Raw genomic sequence first — 24,370 nt, 5'->3', positions numbered from 1 at the left:
CTGGATGAGACGAAGTTCTGCAGTTCCAGCAGATGGTGCAGCAAGCCATTTCTGGCTCATTTCTCCCTTTTGCTGCTTTGTTGCTGCACCTCCTGCATCCATAAACACCAGGTAATTCCCAGCATGTTCAGACACCTGTGCGTGCTTTGTAGAAAGGGGAACCATTCAAATGCAGTGGAAGGTCAGCAAAGCTATTCGTAGGACAGGCAAGAGCTTTAATGCTTTAACTTGTCCAGTGGTAGTACTGACAACAACTCTACTAACAGTAGTTTCATGAAATTTTTAACAACTTTCCCCCCCTCCCCGCCCACCGCCAGTCACTCCAGTATTGGTATCTTTAACATCTTTAAGAAGAGGAATTGCAGTCATTCTTCCCAAGAACAAGTGCATCGTCACCCCTTTCGTAGCAGCAGCAGCAGACACAGAGCAAATGGCAGGGAATGCCCAGGGCTGCGGAGGGATGCTGTGACAAGACTGAGCACCACTAGCCCAACATCATCTCTTCTTCAGAGCAGGGCATCTTTCAGGTTCTGCATTTGTGCACGTGCATCTTTAAACATATGTTCCACCTCTTTTATATACTGGCATGGCACAACTTTGCTCTGGTGAGACCCCACCTGGAGTGCTGCATTTGGCTGCAGGGTCCCCAGCACAGGAAGGACATCAACCTGTAGGACCAAGTCCAGAGGAGGGCCATCAAGTTGATTACACAAACTGAGCACCTCTCCTATGAGGAAGGGCTAAGAGAATTGGGTTTATTCAGCCTGGAAAAGAGAAGGCTTCAGGGTGACTTAATTGCGACCTTCCGGTACCTGAAGGGAGCCTAGGAGAAAGATGGAGAAGGACTTTTACAAGAGCATGTAGTGAGAGGACAAGAGGGAATGGCTTCAAACTGAAAGAGAGTAGGTTTAGATTAGATATTAGGAAGAAGTGCTTTACTGTGAGGGTGGAACGGGTTGCCCAGGGAAGTTGTGGATGCCCCATCCCTGGAAGTGTTCAAGGCCAGGCTGGATGTGGCTCTGAGTAACCTAGCCTAGTGGAAGATGTCCCTGCTCATGGCAGGGGGGTTGAGGAGATGATCTTTAAGGTCTTTTCCATTCTATTATTCCGTGATTCTATGATTCTATGACCTTGCTATTGGCTGGATCAACACTGGATCACATAATAAACACGCTCTGGTGGTAGCTCAGTATTTACTAGATTTAATCTGAAAAGAGGCTTAGTTGAAGGCTCTCAGATGCCAAGAGATACTAAATTAAACGAGATTTTATCATGTATGTAATTATTTATTGAGCTGAGAATCCATACAAGGTAAACAAATGTTTACACTATCATACAGTAAGCATTTCCAGGGCTTAATAAAAATGATTGTCACTCACTGTGCTTCACAAAAAAATCATTTTAATGAATAAATAATTTGATGAAATCAAAAAATATTTACAATATAAACAAATGAAAAAGCTTTGGATATATTAATCTGAGCATCCTGTATTTTGCATTTCCTCACTGTATTTCACTCAAGATTCTCTCTCTGAAATGGGACAAAGTGGATAGAAATTACAACTCAACAAAGTTAACATGATTTGGTACATTTCTTTCTGTTAGTTCAGATAAGCTACATATGATTAATTTATTATGCACGTGTTAGAATACAAATATAACTAAAATAATATATTATCAAAATGCCAGACAGCATTCTCCACAGAACAGAAATGTACACTAGGCTGTGACAATAACTGAGAATCACAGGCAACGAAATATAACAGAAAAGTACAAATTCCTTCATAAGAATATAATTGTGCTCTCTTATTTACCAGAGGACTATGCTGCTTCACCACATCAATGGCTATGTATGAATACGGTGTTCAACAACTGCCATGTGGTTTGGTGTACGTTCATATGGGTGTCAAGCAGCGGCATTATAGTGGGAAACGGGCAGTGCAAGCGGTTTTATAAACACGTTTTTGGGCTCTTAAAAAGAGCCAATTATACAAAGCAGTATAAGCATAACACTGAGAAGTCTTCATCTCATTTACAAAGATATCATGAAGCGACTTGCTTTGTTTGTGGTGGTGAAAGGAGGAACTTTGTCTGTGCTGTTTATACAATCAGCCAGAATTCAAGTATTCCAAAGCCACTTCATAGCAGAATTTGTATTGATCCTGAAAAATCAAAAGAAAACCACAAAGTCAGTTACTGAAGAAACTTAATTAAGGGGATCAATATTTCTCTTCTGTTGAAATTATTTACTATCAGCTGTCGTTAATGGGAACCAGTTTGCAAATCCAATTTATATTCAGATAAGAAAATCTTTATATTAACCAGACAATAGACACTACACATGGTAATTTACGGTACTGCTTACTCTAGATGTGTATTCAGCTGCTCTAATACACTTGCATGAGAAAAACTGGCTGCACATTGACTTGCAACCCTTCTGTCATCTGTCAAAATGCTCATGTAGCCCTTTACCAGAATTGGAGCTATTGAAATTCCTCCCTGGAAATGTTTATCTTAAAATAGATCCCGTGTTTAGTAGTTCCCAGATTGTAACTTTTATTTTAATGTCACTCATACACTTGCTACATTTCAGGGCAAGAGCCACTTACTGCTGGTCCTCTACATGTAGCCCAGACCCAATCTGAAAGTCTGTCCCCTATCCAGTGCAACAGGCTTGTGAGATCAAGCCTGAGCTAAATTACTTGAATTCATTCCAGTTTATTTTTAGCAATTAACCGTGATGCACAAGTTAGGCTCTTAACAGCTCTCTTTTACCCAGAGTAAGTTTTCCGGGGCCATCCTGTGCTCCAAACACAGACCTGCTGTTTTTATTTGCAACTGCGTGGAAAGAGTAAATCCTAGGGAAATCCCCTTCCTGAGGGATGCAAACCCAGTCTGCATCCTTCAGGGACAAATGGTCATGACTTGGCCCCCTTCACATCTTCAGCAGAACAGAGAAGCCAAATGCTTTTGACTGACCTTTGCCCACTCTGCAACTTTTAATGATACAACATTTAAATGATGCAGTCACTGATGCCTTCACAGTTTTGTATATGCACAAATATCCTTCTTATATTTTCATTCTTGCTACTCGCAATACTATAAACCTTCAAATGAAACAAAAAACCTGAAAGAAACAGTAGGTGCAGATTCCCGGAATCCAAGGGCTCTGGCTTTTGAAAATTCAATTTGGAAACACCTGCCAGTTTTATGACTATTTCTGATACTGAAATGCCTCTTTCACTTATGCACTTTAATCAATTAATGAAAAGATAACTAGGCACATACTGTCATCTAGGAACAACAACAGACTTAACTAGCTGACAGCACTCAGCCTTCCCCATCCCCACATCACAAGTAGGAAGATGACAATTACTCTTTTCATTGAAGTAAACATTTTAGAGGATTAAGTCTTTTGGCCTGTACTTGTGTCTTTGGGTCACATTTTAGCTGAAATAGAGTCCACCTTAACATGTGGAAGACCACGTGCTATTACAATAATCAAAAAGCCATCAACAAGCATGTACCATTTCCAAGTTCTTTTGTTGAGAGCTTTGACTGTAAAAGAAAACAAGGTTTACATATAACCTAAGTGATGAATGAGTTGTATGTGAGGTTTTAAGATCCTGCAAGGTTCCATAAACTGCTTGTGCCTTCTTCAGAATGAGAAAAGAATAAAAAAAAGTAGAAAGGAAAGGAGTATTATGTAAATTCCTTTTCTGTTTTTATTGCATATATGTTTCTAAATAAATGGAAATTATTCTGTAACTATAAAACAGATCAAAACAAGAGATCAGCCACTCATCCACTTCCACTCTTCCATGCTCATTTTATGCTGATTTACTGATCCAGCTGAATAAATGTCATTTTTAGTAAACAGGATACCTGTCTTAAAGAGCAAATATATATTATTTCCCACTGTCTTCACTCATGAGTGTCTTTTGTACATTTTTATTATTCACTTGACAGTGGATATTAAAAGAGGTATATTTAAAATTTTTTTCTAGGACACCTACAGGTAAGTCGAATAACATTTATAACAAAATGCTCTGGGCATTCCGTAATAGAGATTTTGTAATACCAAGTGTTACCTTTGTATGATGGCTGAAAAATTTCATAGATTTCCATATTGTATGGATGTGGTATTCAAATTTTTACACTTGGAGGAAAACCAAAGGTTTCAATGAAATAAGAGATGAATCTCTAAGTATGGATGTAAAGATGGCCTTTTAGCTTGTCAGAAAGTGCCCAACAGGTATTGATAAAGCAGTCTTAAAACTATTTTTGTGAAATACTGTCATGATTCTGAGCATTTAATCTTTTACCATAAAATTTTACAAGGTAAATGAATATTATTGTTCTCACTTTTCAGATATGGAAACTGAGACAAAGACAGATTAATGTAAGAAAGGTCATAAAGGATAAATTCAGTAACAGGAGTAGGAAAAAATATCATGTGTTGCAATTCCCTTATACCATGAAGCAATCTACTTGAAAATCAAAACCTTGCTAATTCAAATATTTGTTCCTACAAGGTAGCAGACCAAGACTGAAGAGATGTCATTCTAACTCTGCTCAGTCAGTGCATTACGTGATAATGGGGAAAATTCTGATTGTCCACTGCCTCCATTCTGCTGTCTGTAAAATAAGAAAAACAATACTGATCTCCTTCACAAGTGCTTTGAAATTTCAAAAAAAAAAAGACCCTACAAGGCCTTTCAATGCCTTCCAGATATTCTCAATAACACTCTCAATTTACTAAAAGGTACTTTTATATTCTAAAATAATATGCTGAGCTTTTGATTAAAAAAATTCTCTTCTGCAAAATGGAGACAGCTGCCTGACAAATCTATAGCTGGAGAACTGTCACAAATGGGAATTTATAGAGAGCATTTTCTTAAACTGTACATCTTCACACAGGTAATTTTCTTTTTTATTTCTATAAAATAAATGAATAAGATATCAGTGTGTTCTGTGGACTTGAGCTCTGGGAGAATGGGGAACAGCAGGCCTGCCAAGTCTCTGTCCAAACTATACTACTTGAATGAAGATGTAGGACATTTTTCTTAATATCTAGGAAATAAAAATGTATGGTTCTCAGCATGATGATTCTTCTCCTGAGAATATAAACTAGAGGAAAAGAAGCAAACTAAGCTGCTCCCTCCCTAGTGAAAGCTTGGTAGTTTCTCACTGATTGAAGATTCACAATTCCACATTGCTGGCTCATGGTCCTATGGTACTGCTTGTAATTCCCGCTCCTTGCTTTGCACAGCTGACAAAATCTGGTCTTTTTCCATGTGCCTGGCCAGAGCAGGGCCAGAGGAGGGTCTTGGACTTCACAGGCAGGCTGGAAGGGAGCACTGAGATGGGGGATATGGTGGCAGCCACATCTCTTCTTCCACGTGAGAGATGGGGCACAGTGATACATGTGGTGGGGAGGTGGATATCCCTGCCCATCTCCACATGCACCTGAAAACCTCACTCTTTCTGCCCATTCTCCAGTGTGTTTTGCACTTGGACATTGTTAGCTCACCTGAGGGGGGATCTCCCCTAAAATTACAAGAGCTCGGGTCATCTTAGTGAGATGCCTCCTGCCTCACCCTGGGCATGCTGTAGAAAAGTTGCTAAAATGACCCAAACTTGTTTAACCAGCACTTGCAAAATTGGATTGGATTGGGTTAGCATCCCTGAAAGCACCCAGATGCTGCTTCCTCCTGACTATGACGTTAAATCAAATACAGCTGCCTCTTAAGCAGCCACATCTGCAGCAGGATGTTGTAAAACAGTGTCTTTTATAGCCCAGGTTTCAGAACAGGTTATTACACTACACCCATCCCCAAGTACAAAACTACACACTGGAGTGTAAGAACCTGCTGGTTTAAGCTGTTCTGCAGCTCTTCTGGCATAGCAGCTGGCACTTCAGCAATTCTCCTTTTGAAAAAAAAGCTCATAAAACACTCTCTAGGAAAATAATTGCACATGGCCCCCTGTTTCTGAACTTCTTTAATCTTTCTATGAGATAGAGCAACCATAATTAAATGCAATATTCTGGATGTCAAACTGAAATTCATGGCTTTGATAAATATTAGGCGATTAAGCTATTTATAAAATATATAATTTGAAAATCTGGCATTTCATTTTACATAACTATTATTTCTACCATGCAAGGGCTGCTCTCCACTTGGCTCAGCCTGCTAGAAAAGAAAATTAATAAGGATGTTCATCTGAAAGTTTAAAACTCTTAAAAAATTCAAACGAATGGAGACAAAGTCTCCTTGGGAAAAAAGCAGTGTAAAAATACTCTTACAAGTGAAGTGACTTCATTATCCCCTTTGAAAATGACTTGCTTGCTTTGTGAACAACTCCCATTGCAAATCCTGGAAATCTTACTGAGTCTTCTGAGAAAAAGGAACATTTTCTATTTAGTGGTGCAGTTAAAAAGCTCATACCAGAAGGTCCACCATGTTAGGCTTATTATTCCTCAGTGTTTTCACAGCATGGAATACGTCAACAGCCCTCTGATGTCGAAGCATTTCACAAACAATACTGATTGCACAAAATGTCCCACTGCGGCCACCTCCATTCCTACAATAAAAGCGATAAAATGGCTCAGTTACAATTGACTCTATGTTACAAGTTTGTACAGCAACAGGGATGGCTACAGAACGCATGAGTTCCAGCAGGGAGAAGCCACAGAGCATTCCTGGCCTCAAAGGCTACTGAACTCTAGGCAAAACACACATTTTAATTGAAATTAATGTGATGAAAGATCTCAAAGCTGTGATTCAGAATTCAGCAGGCTGACAGCCTGAAGGGAATTGAATGGCTGAGTTTTACACCACTCTTTAGTGAACACTTGAGACAGCGATGCTAAAATAGGGACGAAGTCCTTTTAGATTCAGTTCAACGCTGCTTTGCACTGTAAACACACATGGTTGCAATGAGCATCAGGCCTGGAAATGTTATAGAGAAAGCGAATCTCTGAGTTCTTTTATTCCGGATCCTAGTGCTTTGCTTTTGGATCCAAGAGCATTTCAGAGGAACAGCAAAAGCACCAGAAATTTCATCTGTGGGAGTCTGTCTGGTGGCTGCACACTTAGTATGGCACTGGCTGCTGCTGCCATGTTCCCCTGGCTGATGCTCTCACCCACTGGCAGCAGGCAGAGGGGATAACTTTTTTCGAAAGGACTGCTTTTAAAAAGTGTATCTAGTTCCCCTCCACCCACAGTATCAGAGGATGAGAACCCGAAGTGACTTGCTAACAAAGGAGCCAGGCACAAATGCTCATACGCATGATCGAATACAGCATTTAATAACACTTTATTCGTGGTTATTTTTAATCTTCAAGAGAATCTCTTTCTTTCTGGAAACCCCATTATTTCTACTGCAATTCTAATCAGAATTTTTAGGCTGCGCTTCACTGAAAATAATAAACCTTAATAATTACCAGAGTGCAGACTAGTTAGGTAGCAGGTCTTTCAAACCAGCTTCGCAAATGGTTGATTTTCAAAGGAAGATACAACATTGCACATCTGTCACATCCAGGCAGTATGAAAAGAATGCTCTCTGCTGCCAAAACATTGCCTGATATTGTGGGACTCTTTGAGAATTTTAATTAAAATAAAGTAATTTAAAAGGATTATATTAGAGCTTTTTCTTTCTTTACTGCCTGGAAGTGACGCATGTGTGATGTTGTACAACTATTTAATATCATCAGCCACCTCAGAGATAACAGTAATTTGCACTTCAAAAGGATCTTTTCAGCTAAAGATCTCAAAACATTAATTAATCACACTGCACAATGCTTCTTTGATGAAAGTATTATTATCCCCATTCTACAGATGGAGAAACTGAAGAGCAATGACTTGTTCAAGGTCAGTGATACTGGGAATTATTATTATATTCTTAGATTTTCCTCCATCATTCTAACATGGGGTCTCAACTTTTGAACATGGTTTTCCTATTACCATGAGCCTTCTCCATCATGGCAGCACCTTTAAACAGATGTTTGAAGGAACACGAATATAACTTCAAGCACTGAAGACTTGGTCTCAAAAGATAGGCTACTGTTGAAAGCAAACAGCATGTACAGGTATTAAACCACATCAAAAGAAGGATGATGGCAGAGTGGATGACAGTCTGCATCAGTGGATCACAAAATCACAGGAGGACAAAAATATATAACATTATTAGAGAAAGGTAAGGCAATTACAGCATCATCGTAACTGGTCTATCACACCACCTTTGCTTCCGTGCTTTATGAGTGGAAGAGAAATCACCCTTCAATGCTACCTATTTCTACAGTTCTTATCTCTAGAAATAAAAGGTACATTGTTCTGAAGGTACAATTCTGATTTACTCTGAATAAATATGCAACTTTTCCATTTGCAAAAGTCCCTGGACATTTTTATATAAAATAGAGTTAACTTGTACCCATCATCTTCTCACAGGGGTCTAACAAAGGACAGAGAGGGAATTATGCAATATTGCATTATGCAGTTCCAGAATAGATAGATGCCTCTTCATCTCTTCACAAATCTTTTAAAATCTGGCATAAATTCTGTAACAGTATTCCCCTACTTTCTCTCTTCCTTTTGCAGTACTTACAAGCAATGTACGACTGTGCGTCCCTCTCCCCCATTGTATTCTTCCTGCCACTTATCCACTTGACGGATGAGCTTCAAGAAGGAGCGCTTAGAAACCGGAGTGTCTCTGTACATGGGCCATCCCAGGAATTGGAACTGCTGCACCATCCGATAGCCGTCTTGGGGCTGTAGAGATTCAGAAAAAAGCAGGAAAAATAACAGCATTTTTTGGGGGGTAAATAATTTAGATATTTGAATCAGCAAGGAAAGTTGTTCAAGCAGATGATTGCTAACAAACTGCTAATGTAATTTCAACTGCTCTTGAGGACTTATGACTTTTAATTTCCAACTAAGTTATTAGAACAAGAATTTTTAAATACAGTGCTATACAAATAGTCTGGAATAGAGCAATAGTACAGCTGCATGATCAAGCAAATAATTAATTAATATTATAGCAGGAACTTGGTAGCAAAGATGGAGCTGCAACACAACTTCAGTTATATACCCTTTTCACATACATGCTTCAGCAATTTTAAGAACGTTTATGTCTTTCTGTCTTTTTTTGTAAGAAAGGTCAAAAACTTTCAAGATATTTTGAAGCAGGAAACATTAAAAAAACCAAACAGAACCCTCAGATGTTTCTGGCTTATAACATATATCTAACTATATTTTGTTCTATTGTGTTCTATTGCAGCAGTCAGAACCCCTTTGGTGAAATGTTACTGAACAGTTGCTTTATGGTGATTTAAAAAAAAAAGGAGCATAGAACAAGTGTTAGTGGCAGAAAACTAGTCCTCTGAAAAGGGCATAATAAACATGATGTGAAAACTGGTTTTGTAGTCTATAATTTGCCACTTTAGTCCAAAGTGAGGGCATTTTAGTGCCACTCTTAAAATGAACAACACACAGAAATGTTGACATTACATTTTATTCTCTAGAGTAAGAGTTAATAGAGAGCATGTAAGATTAACAAGATACAGGAATAAACCAAACTGGATGCAGCATTAGGTATGTTCTCCAACCAGTTTTGTCTGCTTTATGTCAAAATTTGGAATTTACTGATTTCCTGTCCAGTTGCTTTCAGCTGATGGCCCCTCTTCCCAAAGCACAGCAGCCAGACCCAGCGCCTGCTGAAGCTCACATTAACGACGCTGGAGGTTGTTTTCATATTACCACACTTACTGAGAATACCAGGCCTTCATAGTATTAAAGAAGTATCTTGAAGTTTACAATCTGTTTCCCTGTTTGGATATTAGCATATTTTTGGGTGTGGTTTTGGAGTCTTTCACTGTACTGAGAGGTACCAGATCTCTTTTGTGATCGATACCAGCCCAATGCAAAGGCTCCCTGGATGAGAAGAGATGCCTGGTCTGCGGTGAAATCTTTTTTCCTCTCAGCTTGAAAGACATGCCTCATTTAGTCTTCTATCACCTTTATGGGAGCATAAAAGCTCGATATGAGAACCCACTTGCCCCTCTGAAGCTCTTACATATTTTATGAAGTGTGTTTAGTGGGACAGGATGTACACTAAGTTTGGGACTGCTACTGAAAAACATGTCTGGTATTGGTGAACAGCTTTCTTCACATGACACAAGATACAAATATGCAAGATAGCCCATTTCAAACCGCTGAAAACAGCACCAGTTTCAGCATTTCCTGGCTATCATACAGTCTGAATACTGCATTTATTTCATTTCCATTTAACACATTTATGATATGCATTAAAATATTTTTTGCTTATACATAGAAGGATTTTTTTCTCATTCATTATGGTGTGACTCAGTATTGCACCATTGCTTTCAAATAAGTAAGCTGAAAAATGAAAATGGTTCTATGTGAGTTTAACTTTCATTTTTTTGATTTGAGTAGAGTCAATTCATCTACTGATACAGAATTGTTTTGCAAATAACATCCTTACTCTGGCTGCATTATAAATTCGAAATATCCGGCTGATTATGTCTTCTTCTAAATCAGCTGATACAAACTCCACCTGAATAGGACCGTGCCGGTGTACTCCATTTTCTGGCCAGTACTGAGGGCATAGCTATAGAAGACCATGAACAAAAAAGAATACAGTTAATCATTTTGAATTTCATGCTGCCTCAACATACTTTTTTGTATTTTAATTTGTGATACATGTATTACTGAAATTCTAGTACAATATTGTTATAAAATACAAAATCTTCTACCAGTTGTGAGCACTCTGCTTTTACAATGCCTTTTCATGTAACTGAACATACTATTTCTTGCTGCTGCACTTGCTGTTCTCTGGTATTTGGAGTAAAACACTTCTGACACTCAATGTTAATTCTGCAATGCATTTTGACAAGACAGGAGATACTGACAAGTATTACCATATCTCAGAGACAGTGTGGAGCCTAAAGACCAAAGGCCTGGTATCTCCAACTGCCCTGAATGGTTACTTTTAATTCAAGCTACATTAGAATGTGTGTTTTATACTATGAAGGGTTCATCAATTCTCAAAACCGAGGACTTAACTTTCACATCTGTTTCACCCGTGACCAATGATATCGTCTAATATCAGCATTCCTTTAAATTTTCAACAACTGCCTAATTTCTTCTATGAATGACACCTGAAAATATAATCACGCTTTCTTCAGTGCTCAGAAGACACTAGTTCTAGGTACCTAAAGATCACAAAGTAATATTACCATTATCTTGCACAGTTTTAGTGTCTAATAATATATGATGGCTTAATCCAGGAACCAATTATCATCTATGTTAATACTTTAAAGATTAAATCAACACTTTGCAAGGAGGTTTTTGAAGACAGACTCTGCCTGTCCATTTTCTTTCATGAAAATCCTAATGATTTTTTTTTTGCCAGGGATATTTAGAGCAGTTCAAGCATACAGCTTTTGTAAGCATTCACCAAAATTAAATATGAACTCATGAAATTTTGTTTGCTTGCAGAAGCATTGATGTCAGATTTGGAACTTTTTATTTTCATTCAGTAAAACAGCTGTGGTCTTCATTCTGCTGCATTGCTGTTGGTGATCCAGAGCAGAGCTGACAAATCACATTTACTCCAGATGTTGTTTTGCATTTCTTATAACACTTAGTCCTCAACAAAGCTGTTTAGAGATGGCTACATTTTAGGAAAACATAATCATTTACTACATCAATTAAAATGAAAACAGGGTCTGATTTGCAGGAGATCACTTTAACAAGTTAAAACCAGGAATTTCAAGTAGAAAAATATATTTTCATTTATTTTAACCCCCCTCTATGATTTGGTCTGCTGAGCAAACTGCTTTCCAAATACTGTCTAAATCTTTCACAAATTTTTTTTATGAAACATGCTAGTGTACAGGATAACAAAATAAAATGCATACAAGTGGTGCAAATTCCAGTGCTCAGATCATTTAACGTGCACAATTTAGGACACATGTTCCAAATACACAGGAATACTGCTTTGCAGTATTTATCATTTAAGTATTTGAAAAATACTTAAATGATAAAAGCGAAGATGTTTGCTGGAGCTGTTTTAGGAAGCCAAGATTTTCAATTTCTAAAGAAACCAAAAGCATTTAGGTCTGCACACTTTGCATGCAAGTGATACTAGCAACTCTCTTTAAGCCAGAGTCACTGTGGAGGGTTGAATTTCATTTCCCAATAGAGCATAACAATCCACATAAATGGTAATATCGAAACAGAACTTTAAACACTTCATATATACATAAATAATAATGATAACAGTAATTATTAATAAATCTGAATGTAATGCATGTTTTTAATAAGCTGTGCCCTCTCTCCACTTCTGTTTGCTCTGAGGGTTTTGAGATTTATTCCTAATGAAAAGATTGTTACTCACATTAGAGGTAAAAGGTTTAACATACTGCAGAGGCAGGTGCATTAACTGCATATCCCAATAGCTTTTAAATCCTGTGAGGGTAATAAATGCTTGAAATAGCCATGCCCTATTGTAAATTCAAAACACATCTGACAAATTAAAAAAACTCTGTTCAGCAGTCCCTAACAGCCTGACTCCCTTGAGTCTTTCCTTATTCACTCAGAAAATAATCTTAGATTCATGAATAAAAGTTTTGTCTTTCATTTCTATTTTTTCTCCCTGTAGACAGCGAAGGGCTTGAAATCAGAAATTCAGTCTTTAAAACAGCGTGTGGAATTCCTACAAGTTCCTTTGAAAGACCAAACGGAAGATTAGTATCTTTTAAAAACAAATTCTACATGTTAAAATTTTTTTCTAAGTGTGTGCAATACTGAACAAAGCTAAAAAGATTTTTGATCATATCACAAATAAAAATGACATGCAGTCTTCTATAAAAAATCTATAATTGCTCTTAACCAATAATTAACAAATATCTACATATTAGGAATCCAGATTACCACCACATTATTCCAGCAAAGGGCTGGTGCAATTTTTTGGAACTAAGGAAATTATATCTGTGTAAGAACTTGGAATTGCACAGTTACGACCCAGGCTCTAGGACGCTTAGTGATTAATCCTAGTGATTAAACTGCCAAACCAGTAGGTTCGGTTTTCCAATTTTCTGAACAACATCTACACCATTGTACAACCCTTTTGTAAGGTAATTACATTCCCCCACACGTTCCATTGCCCTGTTTTCTCTTAGGAAGGAAGCTTAGTCTCCAATCTTGTTTAGATCCTATCTCCTTGCTAATGATGACATAATTTTGTGCAAAACACAACACAGATTTTCACACTGGGAACATCTATTTCCCTGGTTAGCAGACCAAGGTCACTGACCTGTATCAGGCAGGCTAATGAATAGCTGTTGGCTTCTGTTTGTGACTTTTGGCTATTGTTAGTACGTTTCAGACTTGAGTCAGAATTTCACAGCCATCATTTTTGGGTTTTAGCAGCTCTTCCCAAACCATGTTCTCTTAGAATAAATTACAGGCGCATGCACTTATGTGTGTGTGCATTAAGATTTTGGTGGAGAAGCTGCTGATGGTCTGATTTATTCCTCTTTCCCTAAGTGTATCCGTAAGCTACAGATCAATTTTTTAGCATGTAAGCATTTAATGTTGTTTTATAAAACTAATTACATCCTAAAGCTCTTCTGAAATGCTGAAGCACTAGCTCTACTCTTTTGAATGAAGCAGTTTTCTGGACTTACTTGTGCAGGATCTACATCATTCAGCATAACTATTGAAGTGCAGTGATAATCTAGGACCAGTCTCCAGAAATCTTTGACGGTATTTGGTAAAGGATGTTGTGTAACTATAAAAGCTGATGGTTGCTTGTAGCTCTGCAAAGAAGTAACGAGACAATGAGAAGAATGGTAAGAGGTAAAAATTCATTTAGCAGAATGTCAGTCATAGCCCCAAAACTTTGGGACTGAAAGCACTATTGCTATTTTCTATATAATTAATATATTGTTTTCAGCTCTTTCTTGAGATCTTATATGCTTCAAAGTTAATAAATCGCGTTTGGGCAGAATATAACTTCTGCAGATGTTATATTTCTAAAATGTATTTCATGCCACAGGCATAGAGTAAAATCATAGAGTTGCTTCCAATTCAACTCATACAAAATTTTGAGCAACGGGTTTGTTTTGAGCTGCTAATGGACAGATTAATCTTCGATGTTTGCATTTAGCTCTAAATTTGAATGATGCCTGTGAAAGGAAATATCTAGTTATTTTTCAGAAATATTATTGAAATTCTGGTCTATCTGACAGCACTGAGGATACCCAGGGGATAAATTTTAATGCTCTTTGTTTCTTTTAGTACCAGAATATGTCATTGACTGAGCTGTTTGTTGGAACTTTTCCACTGTGGATCTCAAACTAGCATTTTCACTTACATCCTCCTGAGTAGAAGGCTAGCGTGGCCATACTGGAGCCATGGCTGGGATGGGGTGCCACCGCCTTCATTAAGGAGGGGAGGGGAAGTCTCTACAGGCCTTGAACTGAAGCATTTGTACCACAACAGAGATACAATCTGATCAGCTATTTGCAGACACGTGTTGTTATTCTTGGGGCTGTCCTGTGCAGGGCCAGGATTTGGACTTTGACCTTCTGGCTGCCAAGAAGATAGTGCCAGGCTCTTTTCAGTGGTACTCAGCAACACAACAAGGAACAATGGCCATAAACAAAAACACAAGAAGTTCCAACCTGAACATGAGGAAGAATTTCATTACACTGAGGGTGGCAGAGCACTGGAATAGGCTGCCCAGGGAACTCGTGGAGTCTCTCTATCTCTGTAGACATTCAAAACCCACCTGGAGGTGTTCCTGTGTGATCTGCTCTAGGTGACCTTGCCTTGGCAGGGGGGTTGGACTAGATGATCTCCAAAGGTCCCTTCCAACCCTAAAAATTCTGTGATCCTATGATCCTTATGGGTCCCTTCCAACTCAGGATATTTTATGATTCTATGATCTCTCTTTCAGAGATGTTTCAGCAGTGAAAGAGGGAAGAATCTTCAAAGCAAATATTAAGGGACGGCTCTTTCTGAGCATTACTTAATTCACAGAACAAATGGTGCTGAACTCTCCAGGAAAGAAGGGCATGGTTGCAAACTGCCGATTAAGAAAGTTCTGTTCTAATATGAAATGTCATTGACCTACTCTGAGAATCTATAGAAGTCACTTAAACTTTTGTTGTCAGTTTCTCTGCATAGACAAACATAAAGATACTACTCCTACCTTTTCACAGGAATGTTTTGAACTTAGGCTTATTTTAGGAAAAGGCTTTGAGAACTTGGAAGGAAAGAAATTCAAAAACTGCTATAAACTGTTATTACTCTAGCTTCACTTTTTAAAAAGGCCATTTACAATGTGTTAGTTCTTTGCTAACCTCTGTTTTCTTGTTGTTTATGTGTTTGACAACTGTAATGACTACAGCTCTAAATCATCAAAAATAGACTACAAATATCTACAGGCTGTAAAGGCAGTTTAAGTGTCTTTTTACTGTTACTCTATTAGCAGATTAGAATTACCATAGATGCGCTTGGAAAAAAAATCCACGCACACATGAAGAGAAACCATTCATTCAAACAGAAATAAATGGAAAGACTGAAGTAATGGCTTGTGTACTATCTTGTGCTGACAGACAATTACTTTTTTGTTAATTACTGTTTAAATTATAAACAAAGGGAACTGAAATATTGCTGCAAACCTTATTATTCTATTTAACTGCCTTAATCTCTTAATAGGTAACTCTTGTTTTCCTAGGCCAGATGGTTAAAAATTCAAGCACTAGGGAGAAATCCAGACAGATTTAATTTATCAAAACTCCCTAAATTGCTCTCTGCGCATGGCTTTGGAACCTTGGCTGTGACATAACATATGCGGGATCCTAAATGTACTTGGAGGTTTAAAGATTTTGTGCCATGCTTTTGGAAAACAAAACAAGCTAGAAGGATTTCAGTCTTCTTACGCTGACTCCATTTTTCTGGCATTGCTCAGTTTGTAGGGCTGCTTATTCCCTTTTTATTATTAATGATATAGTAGAGACTTACATCCATCAGTGCAGCATTGATGTAGTTACTGCTCTCCCCATCTATCGTTATGAGGAAAGGCAGGCATCTGTCTGGAGGCAGAACATCCATACAACGATTCTTTTCATGATTTCGTGGTAAAAGCGCTATGCTGCAGTCTTCTACACGCAGTGTCGGAGTCACCATATTTAAAGTCTTTCAAAAAGAGTAAACAATACAACCGAAAAAATTAACACAGCAGTGAAAGCAACCCAAAATATTTAAGAATAGATCAGCTCAGCATTCAGTTTCAGTGGGAATCAATATGCAGAGAAATGAAAACACATCACAGTCAGCAGGGTTTGGAAGAAAAAAAAAATCCTGGAAGCAAACAGATCTGAAAAATAACCTCAAAGAGAGCTGCAGAGTAGCCTGCCTTCTAGAGAAAGGACAGTAGAAAGAATCGACATATTTCCCTTGAGTAAAAAGAATATTTCACTACTACCCCATTGCATTCTTTCATGATTCAGCATCAGTCAAGAGCAATGACAGACATGTTATTTTTCCCTTTTTGCAGTCTTTCCCTCCCAGGTCTGGTCCACAATTCACATGGTTATGAATAAGCACTTAAGCAGAAGTCTTTAGTATAGATAAACTATGGCTTCTAGGCAATGTTAGCCACTACTTACCCTGAATTCCTCTTTGATTTGACTGGAGTTAGTTTGAGGATCTAGTTTATTCATTTCATAGTAAGCAGACCTAACTTGAGAAGCTGGAATAGATGTGTCCCCACAAAGGCAGGCCTCCAGGATAGCATCATGGATGAATACATACTGTTCCTGGTAAAGTAATTAATATATATAGTTACTGACAGAGAGAGCTTAGGCTATTAGTATTTTTGTAAATAAAAAATAACAACTAATATGGTTTATACTTCTCTCTTGAGTTTAACAGCACTGAAGCAAGACCAGAAGGAATAACCACAGCTAATAAAACGTTTTCCCACTCATTTAGAAATTAGTATAGAAAGACTGACTTAAACTAACTACAAGTAGTTAGAGAAGTGCAGTAACACTCCATAATAAAATTCAGCATGTTTCTGGTATTCTCATTCCTCTATGCAGATCTGTAGGTGCTATCACATAACTGAGCCTCAACTAGATGTACTCCAGAATGAATCTTTCCCAGAGAGGAAACACTTGTGGTTTTCCTTTTTGTAAAAAAACCCACAGTGAACCTTCAATGCAGTGTAACTGTGCAGTTGTTTGGGCACGAATTCTTCAGGTTTGTGCGGGGATTATTTTCTGCATATGATTAAATAAACTACTTTCTGGAGGGTGCCAACTACAAAGCTCTATCTTTATGGGCTAGAAGAATATTTTTTTTGCAAAGCAGTATTCCAGTAGATTTAACAATACCTCGGTCTGCACCATGTTAACTCTCCGGGATCGAAGCTCTCTCACGCAATTGTATATGTCTACAACACCTTCTCTTTCTGCCATATCTAGCATGATGTCAATAACAATGAAGCATCCAGTTCTGCCAGCACCAGCACTGAAGTAAAAGGAAAGCATAGTTAATGTTTGGCAGTGTGTACTGGAAATGTGAGGTGTAATGGTTCATCTCACAGGTACTCGATCAGTTGGATGATTACTGAAATTGAGCTAGGCATTTGCAGGACTTCAGACTGGATTTTTTACTCTTGTTTATATATTGCATATTTCATATATACGTATTCTTGTTTATACTTATTGTGGGTAGAGCTCCAGTGGCTTCAGCAACCTGTGTGGGGATGACACAGTACAGGAGAAGCAAAAGTAAAAGCTGGGTTTAGTACAAAACACAACTGAGAGATTTCTATGTTACCTACCTGCAGTGAACAACCAGAGGGCCAGCATTTGGTGGGCTCTTGGATTTGACCTGCCGTACAAATCCCAGCAGGCCTGTCGCATGGTAGGGCACACCGTGGTCTGGCCAGCCAGTGAAGTGAAACTGACGTATTTCTCGAATCTCATGGGCACCTCTCTGTTGAAAAGGCAAGGGTCGAAAACTTCAAAAGCCTGAGGCTTGCTGAAAGCATCCACCCCCTACCAACACAATCTGTACAGACTGTTGGAGAGCTTTCTCATAGCAGAAGAGCAAGTTCAAAGTTTAGATATCAACTGGTTTTAAAGCCTTACAACAAAATTAAGTAAGCACTAGATTGGCTAGAAACCTTTAGCAACAAGATAGATGCTCATCTCTATATTTAAGCACTAGGTTGCTTTGCAAACTGTGGCCCTAAGATGCATGCCATGATCACAGAATAGGTCAGCAGCAAGGCTGAACATAGAGTACAGATGACTTTTTTCCCCACTGCTCTCCACAGGAGTTTTGCTGCTGACTTCAGGGAACTACAGCTTCAGCATGATTTTCCTTATCATTTGTCTCCTTCATTGGTCTGAAAGAAACAGCTGAATAGTAAGAAACCTTTTTGCAACTCCAATCATAGGGGCTGCATTTGTAGCCCTGCACATGCTAAACCTTCAGATGATTTGCCACAGTCCACAAGGATATGGATACAGTGAGACAGGTATGAATGAGAAGCTGATTGTGTAAGTAATTTCCCATGTGACTTTCGGGAGCAGTCTGGATATTAGAAGTGTGTATGCTAAGTTTTATTTTCCTAGTGCTTGTATTTTCCCTTCCCCCTCTAAAAATGTAGCTGCCAATATTTTATTCTTGGGAGAAATCCACAGTTGGAGGCCATCATACATACTTCATCAGCAAACAGCAAAATTATGGCATATCATGTTTAGGCTGGACTAAATGTCTACAATATTAATAGTTTACAGTTTACAGTTTTTCTTCTTAAAGACATATTTCCTGTCTTGAGCTGGTTTGCATATAAAAGGACTTACTCTCTTTGCATAATAAGTAACATAAGCTTCCTAATTTATTACTAGTATGCACAGTCTGGGATTTTCGATGGTTGAGAAATTTTGGCCATGCCAGGGCTACGTGACTGGGGATAGTTTGGTGTATCTTGGAGTCTTTGATACTCTGACAGCTCAGGCTGGGGGTATGTGGAAACAGGGCATTTGCTCAGAGGAATATCTCATCTCCCTTGGAAACTGTGACACAAAAAGGCAGGCAAGGGAGAGGATTGAGTGCACATGCAACAGTGGTGTAGACTGAGGAGATCACATCCTTGCAACAGAAATGACCTTATCTCCTAAAAATCAATTTTAAAGCATATTGAAACCCAGGAATAGACAAAACAATTTGCATTTTAAGACAGTCTAGCAAACACATTCAAATGCAATTTGGTCTCTGTACTCTGAGGATTTCAGAGTGTGTTAGTTAACACATCTCTTTGCTACTGTACTCTGGTGGTCTAGTGGTTAGAGTGCAGGACTCGCACCGCTGCGATCTGGGTTCAATTCCCGGCCCCCCGGGCAGCTGGAGCTCGTCAGCCTTGTATGGCAATCCAGCTACGTCCTGGGGACCTCACTGCCACTGTCCAAGCTTTGCTCGGCCCCGGCAGATGAACCTCAGGATTAAAGGGTGGGCTCAGTTCAGCGCACGCTGTGTCTCACCTAAAAAAATCCACTGCGCAGGCTCGAAGGGTTTATGACCTTTCCCAAATCTTTGCTTGCGAAGACTGGCCATTATTGCTACTGTAAACAAGGCCTTCAACTTAAATAGCTGTGTGTAGGTAGGGTATCCATGTCTCAAACACTTTTATATTGCTTATAACAACTGCTCACCATCCCTTAAGAAACAAAGATCCCATACAAAATAGCAATGCCATGACTATATAAGCTGAGGACCGAAGTGAGTGCTCCATGCAAATACTTCATGCTGTATGCAGCCCAAATTTTCAAACAATTTACAAAAAGCAAACTGCCCCTCCAAACCAATGTGCCCAGCTGTTGCACAGATTAGGTTATGTCCTTGTGCATTAGTTTTGAAAAGGTTGTCTGTCATGCTGACTGCCTTTTTGTCTATTGTTGATAACAGCTACTTAGAGAGGGTTTTGCATATAGGGTACTTATTTATAATGAGTTTTCTTATTATACCTCCGAAAGAATGATTTTCATGTCTGTAGTTTCCTGCTGGTTTCTAAACCCAAAATAGCACCATAACTGTATGAATCATAAAGCATATGCTCAGCTTGGAAAGACTGTATTTTTTACTTTTTCTTTCCACTGAAACGAATGGTGTACATTGCTAACAAACCCTAGGATGTTAAAAAATGCTACAAATGCTTATGCTGCTGCTCTGTGTTACTATATGACTAATTCATCTGAGTTAACTATTGTGCTGCTAAGGAACTGCTCCAAAGGAACTGCTCATTCACACAATGCAAAGTGTATCTAGGAAGTGGTCTTCAGAATCAGGCTGCACTTTTGTGTTTAATTTTTCTTAGCATTGTCCCCCTACTACTCAAAATCCATTTAAAAAAAATTAAAATAAGTGATCAATTTATCTTCAAACAAATCAACTTCTAAACTGTACTTCAGGAGCATGTGAGATGTTCATCAAGAAACAAAAAAGACGGTCAGAAGGGACCTTTGGAGGTCTGCAGTCCAACTTCCGACTCAGAGTGGGTCTATGGGCAACACTAAATCTGCCTAGCTGAGCCCTGATGACCTCCAAGAATGGAGATTCCACAATTTTTTTGGGTAACCTACTCCAGCACTGCACTGCCCTCCTCCTGAAAGAGTGTTTCCAGTGCAAGCTTTCCATACTGCAACTTCTTGGCCATTGACTCTTTCTTTGTCACCAAAGTGTTCCAACACCATCTTTCACTTGGTATTATCTGCATGTTTGCTTAGGGTGCTTTCTGTCTCATCACGCAGCTTGACTTTGAGAACTTGAAAAGCATCAGCCCCAGTACATCAAAAATATAAACTTGAGAATTCTGGTGGAAGAGATGTATGGATTTGACCTTCCAGTACCACTGGAAGAGTTAAAAAATATGGAAAATAGGGTAAAAACAAATGTACTTTACTCAAACTACACTGACACTGCTTTTAGAGGCTTACTGAAAAACTACCAACTATTAAAAAGCAGTGTCTAAATAAAATCTTTTCAAATGGAGATTTTTTAAAAGAAATAAAATGTTTAGTGCCTTTTATCTCTATCTGTTCTAATGCACTTATTCAAGACAGTTTGGTTATGTTCAACTGTAAAATCCTCTAGGTCTTTTTTTCAGTCCCAGCTAAGAAGTGAAAAGCTAACATCAAAGCATAAGCTTAAAATTTGCAGAATAGAAATCAACCAGTGCTTCAGCTACTTCAAAGTGTAGCCACCGTTTCTCATCTGTTTATTAAAAATACCTAAATGGAAGGAAACAACAGGCTTGAATGAATTCAATGTACAATATGTATAGTGGTAAACATGATACAATATTTCAGTTCATTCAAACCACATAATTCTATTATCATTAGCCTCAGGTTCCTGTTTTGATGCATATTTAAGTATTAGACTGAAGAATAAAACAGGAAAGAAAACTAATTCCTCTGTTACTCTGAATGTAGGTACAGAGACCCTGTTGGGTCATCTTTTTGGCAGTTTCATCTACCTGGGTACAGAATTCTTTGATGCTAAAGATTCTGTTCTTCAAAACCGTAATTGAATACTATTTCATCATTACAGAGAACCAGCATTTCACAAGAACTGCAACTAAATCAAAAGGAGCTTTCTAAGCTAATTAGTGGAAAATCTACTCATGGTGATACTGAGGGAACATAACATTAGGAATATCTAGTCTTCCAGAGAGGCTGTTTCCTTGGTGTTCTGCAACTCAGATGAGTCCTGATGTGTACAATTAAAACATTTCTGTTTTTTACTGAAGTCTAAATGAAACTGCTGAATTGCCACAAAATGCATGACACCATTGACTGACCCTGCTCACTTCAGTAAGTACCTTCTTTGTTAATTGTATGTTTTCCATATATTGTAAGCTGTTTGGGAGACCTACAAGTTCTAGTAAGCATCAAACAAATTCATGCTATTATTCTAATAAACAATAATGCAACACACTGATTGGAATTCTCCATATAAAGACAGAGTCCACATGAAAAGGTAAATTGCCTTCAGAAGAAAAGTAGTTTGTTACAAATATATCTCTGCAGAGCAGGAACACACACACTGGCCCAACAGATAACAGTATTCTCCACCACTTCTGAATAATGTTGCATGCAGCCTCTGGTACAGACAGAAAATGATTGCAGGGAACATAAGATGGGAAAGCAGCACGAATGTGTTTTTCAACTGATTGTTGGGAGGGAGGCTTTGATTTCTCCTAGGCAAGGAACTAACTTGGAACACTTTTTCTAACTCAGGCAGGGGCCAAAAGTGATGAAAAGCACATAGAAGTTGCTGCATTTAAAGAAAAACACAGTTTACCGTAAGAGGGCGGTAGTCGTTTACCCAAAAATAGCCACAAACCCGGCATGTCAGTCAAAAGATTTAACTTTCCCTCGTCGAATCTCTATATAAGTTACTTCAGCAGACATCATTGTATTTAAGAAAACTGAATTTGGAAACTTACCTTTTCTACAGCAAATGTTCGAATCACATATTCAGCCAGGAGCTCTGTTTCTATTAGGGTAACTTTAATGTCTTTATATATCTCTGTGTCATCTGGCCAGTATTTGCAGCATTTGACCTTTAAAAAATACAAAATAAATTAAGGTTCATTTATTTTAGAAGGTTCACACTGAATCCATTCTGTATTTTGTGCAATGATTTCTGATTTAAAATGCAATCATGCACAGAACAGTCACATTTTCTGCACATGGAAATGATTAATGTTTAAGGAACATTGCCTCTTCTTTTTTTTAAGACAGTTTTCAGAGTTGCAGGTAAGCTTTGTGTTGTGGTTAGTGAAGTAAGGCAAATTTGTATGAAGCACAGGGGATATTTATACCCTGCACAACTCAGTTACAGTAACAGTTCATTTCCTGTGCTTTGCAAAGCGAAGTGTGCCCAGAGGAACAACTACCACCAGAAGGTTTTTTTCCTCAACCTCTAGGTGGTGATTTGTCTCAAAAATATCTTACTCCCTTCTAAAATGAAAGTGTTTTGCAGACAAGAAGGACACCTCATTGCAGTTTACAATTTCCTCCTGAGGAGGAGAGGAGGGGCAGGCACTGATCTCTTCTCTGTGGTGACCAGTGACGGGACATGAGGGAATGGTCTGAAGTTGTGTCAGGGGACATTTAGGTTGGATATGAGAAAAAGGTTCTTCACCCAGAGGGTGGTTGGGCACTGCAATAGGCTCCCCAGGTAAGTGGTCACAGCACCAAGCCTGACAGAGTTCAAGAAGCGTTTGGACGTTGATCTCAGGCACATGGTGTGACTCCTGGGACTGTCCTGTGCAGGGCCAGGAGTTGGAATTTCATGATCCTTGTGTGTTCCTTCCAACTCAGGATATTTCACGATTCTCTACTGTTAGAAAAGTACCTGTTTTCTCAGATTAACTTTCCAAAGGAACTGATGAGAGGTCAAATAGCAAAACTCAATGATTGGAGTCAGGAGGTGAGTTTTATGTCCAGGTTTTAACATTAATTTACTAGACGACCCCAACCACTATGGTTAGGATTCATCACTCTTAGCTTAACCTAAAATGAGTAGGACCAATGCCTTCTAGAGGTGCATTTATTTTTGTTAACTATGAAAAAAGGCTAGATGATTGCCTTCACCTAGCTGTTTGGCTTTTTAATGGCTGAGGTTAGGTGAGATGAACTCCTCTTTCTCCCATACTGCTATTGCTAGGCTTTTGGGGCTTTGTGTTCTTGGCAAATTCATCTTGGGAGATGGAAAGGAGGTGTATTTTTTGAACTGTATTTCAGATTTTCTAGGCCCTGGTGTGGTCTAGATGGGATGGACTTCACAGTACTTACTGTATACAACATGCACCGTTCTGCTATTTTTTTAAAGTGGGTCATTGTGGGGACTGTATGTGACAATGTAGATAGCTGACAGACTTCAGAATTTTCTCCTCCTTCCGATTTGTGTGGACAAAGTGGTGGGCAGGGAAGCTGACACATTACTTATATGTCTCTCTCTTACTCTGCTTTATTATGCTAGTATCTATGCTATCACCACTGCATCTGGGCATCATCCAGTAGTGCAGTATGTGCTAGGAGTGGCATCTGTTACACATCTGCTGCATGGAATGGTTTCTGTCTTTCTCCTACCAAAGGGAAAATTTAAAATGGATCTTTTAATACATGTAAATGTGTTTTACTTAAATATGCACCTAAACGAGTTGTGTAAAAACCCCAAACACGTCAAATATTCAATAGAAAACTGATAGAAAAAAAATTAAAAAATTAAACTTCACAACAGATATGAGTATTTCT

The 24,370-nt window shown here is 38.5% G+C and overlaps 1 protein-coding gene across 11 annotated transcripts in view; it reads right to left on the bottom strand.

The window, feature by feature from the left end:
• Positions 1–1,265: 1,265 nt before the first annotated feature.
• Positions 1,266–24,370, bottom strand: part of PTPRM (protein tyrosine phosphatase receptor type M) — a 457,368-nt gene continuing 434,263 nt past the window's right edge. For all 11 annotated transcript variants that reach the window (XM_064656540.1, XM_064656549.1, XM_064656569.1 and 8 more), the window contains 10 exons: positions 22,555–22,671; positions 17,884–18,038; positions 17,432–17,567; positions 16,703–16,852; positions 16,056–16,229; positions 13,712–13,843; positions 10,504–10,629; positions 8,608–8,771; positions 6,450–6,585; positions 1,266–2,162 (listed from right to left, as the gene is read on the bottom strand). In XM_064656540.1, the coding sequence (XP_064512610.1) occupies positions 2,109–2,162; positions 6,450–6,585; positions 8,608–8,771; positions 10,504–10,629; positions 13,712–13,843; positions 16,056–16,229; positions 16,703–16,852; positions 17,432–17,567; positions 17,884–18,038; positions 22,555–22,671 (1,344 nt within the window). In that variant the 3' untranslated portion in view covers positions 1,266–2,108. The remainder of the gene's footprint in view (positions 2,163–6,449; positions 6,586–8,607; positions 8,772–10,503; positions 10,630–13,711; positions 13,844–16,055; positions 16,230–16,702; positions 16,853–17,431; positions 17,568–17,883; positions 18,039–22,554; positions 22,672–24,370) is intronic.

Source organism: Pseudopipra pipra, chromosome 1 (genome assembly GCF_036250125.1).
Source record: "Pseudopipra pipra isolate bDixPip1 chromosome 1, bDixPip1.hap1, whole genome shotgun sequence".
In the NCBI taxonomy this organism is placed as follows: domain Eukaryota; kingdom Metazoa; phylum Chordata; class Aves; order Passeriformes; family Pipridae; genus Pseudopipra; species Pseudopipra pipra.
The sequence above is the reverse complement of the archived record's forward strand: the minus strand, read 5'-3'. Positions and strand labels throughout refer to the sequence as shown.